General features: G+C 33.4%; 2 protein-coding genes across 2 annotated transcripts; one reads left to right on the top strand and one right to left on the bottom strand.

Annotated features, from left to right (window-relative positions):
* The first annotated feature begins 184 nt into the window (after positions 1-184).
* Positions 185-6,377, top strand: LOC126736645 (flavin reductase (NADPH)). Its single transcript, XM_050441105.1, has 3 exons — positions 185-426; positions 512-904; positions 6,037-6,377. The coding sequence occupies exons 1-3, from the start codon at positions 354-356 to the stop codon at positions 6,183-6,185; spliced, it is 615 nt and encodes a 204-aa protein (XP_050297062.1). The 5' UTR covers positions 185-353; the 3' UTR covers positions 6,186-6,377.
* On the bottom strand, positions 6,369-7,188 carry LOC126736647 (N-alpha-acetyltransferase 80). Its single transcript, XM_050441108.1, has one exon. It carries the CDS (start codon positions 6,977-6,979, stop codon positions 6,422-6,424), a length of 558 nt encoding a protein of 185 aa, XP_050297065.1. The 5' UTR covers positions 6,980-7,188; the 3' UTR covers positions 6,369-6,421.
* Between the last annotated feature and the right edge of the window lie 3 nt (positions 7,189-7,191).

Raw genomic sequence — 7,191 nt, 5'->3', positions numbered from 1 at the left:
TGTGGAATTGGAAAGATAACTACGAATATCTTATAATTTTTATAAGCAAAAATATCTTTAAAAAATTGATCTCTGAGAAATATTAATGAAATATTTGAATTGCGTATTTACAATATTAATGAACTTGTACAGCGGGTTGCTTCCTTATCATTTCATTCACAACTGTCAAACGATTATTTAAACTTTTTATTTACTTTTCGTATTACATAGTGCTTATTGCTATTACATCGCATATACATTTTCCAATTATTGGAATGAGTCTGCTAATTTTCAAGTAAATTAATTCAATCACCCGTTATGAACCAACATATAATTAAACAGAAAAGTTAATTTACCAAGTAGGAGAAAAAATAATGGAGAAAATAGCAATTTTTGGTGCTACCGGGATGACCGGCGTCTGTACAACTGAGGCAGCCCTAAAAAAAGGTAAAACAACTAACGAAAATCACATTATTCTTGTATTTAACTTGCTCGATATTACTTTATTTTACTTAATTAACTTATCATTTAGGGTTAAAAGTAAAAGCTCTTGTAAGGGACCTGACAAAAGTCCCAGAAAACTTGAAGGATAAAATAGAAATAGTACAAGGCAATGTCTTAAACTATCCCGATGTCCTAAAAACTCTTGAGGGTGTAAAGGCCGTTATAGTCAACCTCGGAACAAGAAATGACTTGAAAGCCACTACAGATTTAAGTGAAGGGCTGAAAAACATCGTCAAGGCAATGAAAGAGTCTAATATTGAAATTGTTTCTGTGTGCCTGTCTGCATTTTTGTTTCATGATCCAACAAGCGATAAAGTTCCAGCAATCTTTAGGGATTTAAATGCAGACCATCAAAGGATGTTTGATATCCTCAAGGAATCAGGTCTAAAATATGTTGCTGTGTTTCCTCCTCATATTTCAGGTAAGATATTGGAAAAATATTTTATCTTTATTATCTCACATGTTATGTTTGTTTGGTTTGCAATAATATTGATAAGTACGTATTTGCATTATTACTATAACCATATAGGTATGTAGACAGTTTTATGGTGTTTAGATTATATTGCTTGGTAACATAAAAATTCCAATAATGGACTGTTATATTAATTCCTGTGACTAATGAAAATTAACATATAAAAATATGCCAATTAATTTTTGCAGTATTACCGTTTAAATAGTAATTTTAGATAATTTTATTCTCAGTATTGACATTAATTCTAATCATAATATTCTATGAATATTCCTGTAATAGTTTATTTATTTATTCTCCTTTAAAACACAATATAATTGTTATTACATTAAAAGAGTGCTTACTGCTGATAAAAACTAGACAAAATAAAACAAGCAAAAAGACACTATACATCTAGATAAAATTTTAAGACTTTACTACCTTTGGCAAACTAGGAATTTGTCTTAGTTTTTTAGTTTCTGAGATAATTCTTTTTTTTTTTCACAAAAATGTAATAACTTTATCAGGTGGAATTTTGTTTTCAAATTAAGAACTAAACAAGTCCGGATGATGTTTATTATGTTTAGTAGTACCTACTTTGCTATCAGTTGATACAGTTGTGGTCGTATTTCGTTTTTTATTAAAATTATGCCGCATAATTTTTCAAATGAGGAACTAATGGACATGTTACTGGCATACGGGGAATCAAGACAAAACAGTGTGGCTGCAGCTAATCTTTATGCACAAAGGTTTCCTCATAGGTATCATCCGTCGCGTGAAGCTTTTTTGCGTGTGGTTCAGCGGGGTGGAGAAACTGGAAATTTGCGGCCGAGGCCAGGGCAACATGGTGGAGCCATTAGACCTAGGCGCATTTTAAATCTGGAGAATTTGATTTTAGATATCATCAAAGAGCATCCTGACATAAGCACTAGAACAATTGCAACGCAATTTGGATTATCACCAGTCACAGTTTGGCGAATTTTAAGGCATGAATTACTGCATCCATTTTACGTCCAAAAGGTACAAGCACAATGTCAATAGCTCCGCACGGAGCTATTTACATCTGTGGTACAAACTTTACTTCCAAGGGATCATGCGCCTCGAGTAAACTTTTGCGAGTAGTTGTTACATCAGCAGCAGTTAAACCCAAACTTTTCCAGGAATATTTTAGCTACGGATGAAGCAATTTTCACACGCAATGGTATTCACAATTTTCGCAATACGCATTTTTGGGCAGTTGAAAATCCGCATGCCATTCGGCGAACAAACTTTCAACAACGATTTTCAGTAAATGTGTGGGCTGGAATTGTAAACGGAATTCTTATTGGCCCTTTCATTTTGGATAATCGTCTAACTGGTGCTCTTTATTTACAATTCTTGCGACAAAATTTGCCGGTACTCCTTGAAGAAGTCCCTCTTCTAGGCAGAATTTGTGGTTTCTTCACGATGGTGCTTCACCATATTTTGCGCGACCAGTGCGACGGCATTTGGATCGAATGTGCCCCGAACGATGGATAGGCCGAGGTGGTCCAATTGGATGGCCTCCTCGATCACCCGACCTTAATCCGCTTGACTTTTATTTTTGGGGCCACCTAAAATCTCTGGTTTATGTAACCGAAGTTGATAATGAACAAAAATTAAGAAATCGGATATTTGCTGCCGCCGAGGAAATTCGACTACAACCTGGATTACCTGTTGTCTGCAACTCTTGGATTAGCCATGCTCAATTATGTATTGAAAGTCATGGAAATTCGAACAATTACTATAATAGTTAAATAAACATTTATTTTGGAGAATTTACGTTTTTTTTAAATTTTAATTAACAAGTCGTTTATCTCCGTAACTAAAACTATTTTACTAAATTTTTTTTTCACTATTAGTCATTAGTTGCCGTCAGCAATAATTTCCCAAGTTTATGCGTATAAGTTAAGAAACACCCTGTATGTATATTCCAGAGCAATTTTTTTATAGATACTATTTGTTTTTTTTTCAATTATTATTTAAAGGCATAGTGCCTCATACAAAGTTTTCTTATACTGTACTTACAACAACAAAAAATTAACATATACAGTGAAAGCTCCCATAAGCGGACACTCACGGTTCCGTAACTTTTGTCCGCTTATGGGAGGTGTCCGTTTAAAAGAGAGTATGTGAGTATACAGTATAAATAACGGGGTATATAATCATGAGAAAAATGAAACAGAAACTCGCCACATTTTTAAAGTATGTATTTATGCTATATATCTATATGTATGTATACGTATACAAAAACATAAATGCTTCAGTACATGGTACGAGAATTACAAAAAAAAAACATTATTCTTTAGCTTTTTGAAAAAAGTTTAAAATGTTTGTCTAACGAAATTATACCATCTTTTGCTGAAGGAGACAATTTTCGTAATATCTTTCTAATTTTTTTTAAATGTTGAAATGCAGTGAAATCATCTTTAGCAAATTTTTTTAATATAGAAATATGATTTAGAGCTTCCCCATATGAATTTATAGTTTTTGAACCTCTTAGTGAGTCCACTAGTTCCACTTCTTCTTCTGAGTCGTTTGGACTACCATATTCAAGTTGGCCTGGGCTTTCTACATCCAAATTCGAAAAGTTGTCAATGGCATTTTCTTCTGTTGTTATGCTATTGTCTAAGGCCAGGAAATCATCTACTTTCTGGGGGTCTGCTACTACTAAATGTTTGGCATGTCGCAGTAACTGAGCAAGTGTCGCTAAGGGCAGATCGTCTTCAGCATCGCAATAATTTTGCTCAGCAAATTCTGAGCTACATCCACTTTTTCTGAATCCAGCTTTGCCAAAACAGTTCTTAATTGTAGAGGAATTTACTTTATCCCATGCTGTTTTTATAAAATACAAAGCTTCTAACACATTAATAGACTTTGTAAGCTCAGATGAGCTTTGGGACATCGTAAATTTTTGTTAAAATATGTTTTAAAATCAAATGCCGATAATAAAATTTAAAGTTCTGTATAATACCTTGATCCAAAGGCTGACAAACTGAAGTTATGTTTGGCGGTAAAAATATAATTTTCACATTTTTCATTTTCAGATCACGAGGATGAGAGCATGCATTGTCTAAAAATAAAAGAACTTGTCTTTTTTGGATTCCCATTTTCCGGTCGAATTCCAGTAACCACTCAGACATGATTTCTTGAGTCATCCATGCCTTTTTGTTGGAGTTCCAAGTCGCTGGTAGATCCTTAATAGCAACGTTTTTTAAAGCACGCGGACGAGCCGCTTTCCCGATCACAATCAAATCGCATTTTTCACCGGCCATATTTGCACAGAATAAAATGGTTAGTCTATATTTAGACAACTTTCCACCCACACATGTTTCTCCTTTAAGGGACAGAGTTTTTTCGGGCAATGCGCGAAAAAAAAATCCATTTTCATCTGCGTTGTACACGTTTTCTGGTTTGTAGCCAAGCAACATGGACGGAAGTTTCTCCAAAAATTGTGACATATCAACTTGATTTACTGCAGCAGCTTCGCCAGATATGCATTTGGAAACTCACACTATGTCTCTTGCACCACTTTTGCAGCCACCCGTCGGACGCACTGAAATTATTATAGCTCAAAGTAATGGCGATTTCTTTAGGTTTCATTTTCACTAACGGCCCTGAGATTGGAATGTTCTGACTTCTAGCTTTCACAAACCACTTAAAAAACATGTTTTGTCTATAGCAAAACCTTCCTTTTAAAAAAAAATCCTTCTTTTGATTTATATTAGTTGCTGATTGCGATTTACTCCTGATATCTTCCTTATTTTTGACTTCAATTTCAGCTGCTTGCGTTTTCCCAATATTAAAACCTCTTTGCCAAATGACGAACTGAAACACTTTCTCTGTCTAATACGTTAACAACTTCCATCTTTTCCTTAACGAGAGCATCCTTTTTTTTGGTGCCATTTTACAGTTACAATGATAAAATATCTCAATCAACTATGAATTTGCCTGAACTGAAAATAAACCGCAAGATTACATACTGGCTAGCCAACGAAATGCGTAAATGGGGAATCGCGTAATATAAATCGGGGAATTGCCGAATTTTATGTATGTAGATATGTGCATTGCAATATGCGGAACTAAAAATCGTCCGGGTATTAGAGTTTCGCATCCGCTTATGGGAGATTTTTTGATCACATACAAAAAAATCTAGTGTCCGCGTCCGTTTATAAGAGCGTCCGCTTATCGGAATGCATTTAACATTGAAAATGATATGCTGAAATTCGGTTCCAGGAACTTTGTCCGGTTAAAAGAGATGTCCGCTTATAGAAGCTGTCCGCAAGGAGAGCTTTCACTGTAAATACTAATATCAATCACAGAGTTTTATAGGGACGTTGAATATCCCTATAAAAGTGAGATATGGTATCATGTGCCTTGTATATATTAATTTTGAGGATATGCATGCAACATGCTGTGCTGTCGGAAAAAAAAAGAAGACTTTTCCTACAAAACAATTATTGTTTAATTTATATACTGTTTAAATTTTCTGAAAAATGTGTTTTTCCTCCCAGAATCAATCTCAATTTATATAGAAAAAATAATCATTCTATTTTATTTATGAAAACTTTTTCACTACTTTTCTACATCACCTTTTCAGTCTATACTACTGTTTGGAACTTGTAGAAATTGTGTTTTTTATTATTTGTATTTTTTATGTATATCTATGTTGGCATGTTTTTTTTAGTTATTAAGGGTTGTTCGTTTTGAAATAAAAACATTGTATGTGTGCAATTTATTGTTTGAGAATGAAGCTATGTAACCAACTGGGACAAAGTAAGAGGCTTTTTTTGTTTCATTTTTTTCATAACTTGGGATTTACTTAATTCCAGCAGTATTGTTGTAATCAATAATGTCCCGAATTTTACGTATTTTATAATTTGATGCCCTCTATTTTTGTTGTGGTAAATTTTATAACCTTCCCTGCCAGAAGGTAAATTATAAAGAATTTAATTACTTTCACTTTTTATTTTATAAATTTTTCTCTACAACACATTCCAGAATAATTCTATTACAATTTTTACCTGAGATTCAGTAAATCAAACTACTGAGATATTTTAAACTTTAAATATAAACTTCTCTTTCAGACCAGCCATCATCTTCTTACCAAGTAGAGCATGACAAGTACCTTGGTCGTGTTGTTTCCAAATATGACCTGGCTCAGTTCTTTGTAGACTCTCTAAGCCAGCCAGAACATTATGGCCATGTTTGTGGAATCATATCAAAACCAAACTAGTGATTTTATGTATAGCAGCTTTTTATCAATGATTTAATATTTAATAATGTTAATTTAAATTTTGGTTGATGCATTTTGTAAGACTAGGTACATATAATAAGTTTGTTAAGTGTATAATTATTAAAATGTTTTCAAAAAGTTGTAGTACTATAGTGAAAAAACTGTAATAAAATGGTGTCCAAAGATGTCAAACACGAATTTATTTACATACATCATATGTACAAACCATAAACTTATTATAACTCTTTTCTCATATAAGTTTTTAAAGAATTTCCACTATTGTTTATATGAACTGGCAAGGGTGGAGCCATCGGTGCATTTTCTGATACTACCTTCTTAACACACTTATTGTCTTTGAATGATTTTACTTGACTAGATACACCAAAACTTCCATAAATGGATATGGGCGCACACTCCTCATAACCCAATTTATGATAAAACTTTTCTTGACCCTTAGTAGACAAATAAATCACTTTTAAATGCAGAAAGTTCTTACAATACTTTTCAGCTTCTTTCATTAAAACTGTGCCATAACCTTGGCCTCTGTGATCTTGTTTTATAACAACACTTTCAACAAAACATCCCTCTTTTATGCTGGGAATTATGGAGAGTTTCAGGTGTCCAATAAGGCTGCCTTCCTTAATAAGAATTAAAGAGACAGGCAAGTGGTCACAAGATGATTCTAAGCTTCGAAGGCGTGCTGTATCACTTCTTTTCCATTCACTGTTAACTAAATCACAACAAGCCCTGAGGAATTGGGGTTGTTTGTGTATTGGAACAACTGAGAGGGTCATCTAAAAGGCAAGTAAAAGTGTAAAAATAGTTGTTTTGGTGCGTAAAGTTGAGGATAAAGAAAGTTATGGTTTCTCCCTTTTTTTTAGTGCATTGTTAATGTTGAGCACGTTAAATTAATTTAAATCCTTAAACGCTCTAAAAAACGTTTTATTTTAATATAAATAAAATTGAAAGGACAAAGGATGGCTAATTTTTAGGTTAGAAACTAAAA

This window comes from Anthonomus grandis, chromosome 5, assembly GCF_022605725.1.
Source record: "Anthonomus grandis grandis chromosome 5, icAntGran1.3, whole genome shotgun sequence".
In the NCBI taxonomy this organism is placed as follows: domain Eukaryota; kingdom Metazoa; phylum Arthropoda; class Insecta; order Coleoptera; family Curculionidae; genus Anthonomus; species Anthonomus grandis.
The sequence above is the reverse complement of the archived record's forward strand: the minus strand, read 5'-3'. Positions and strand labels throughout refer to the sequence as shown.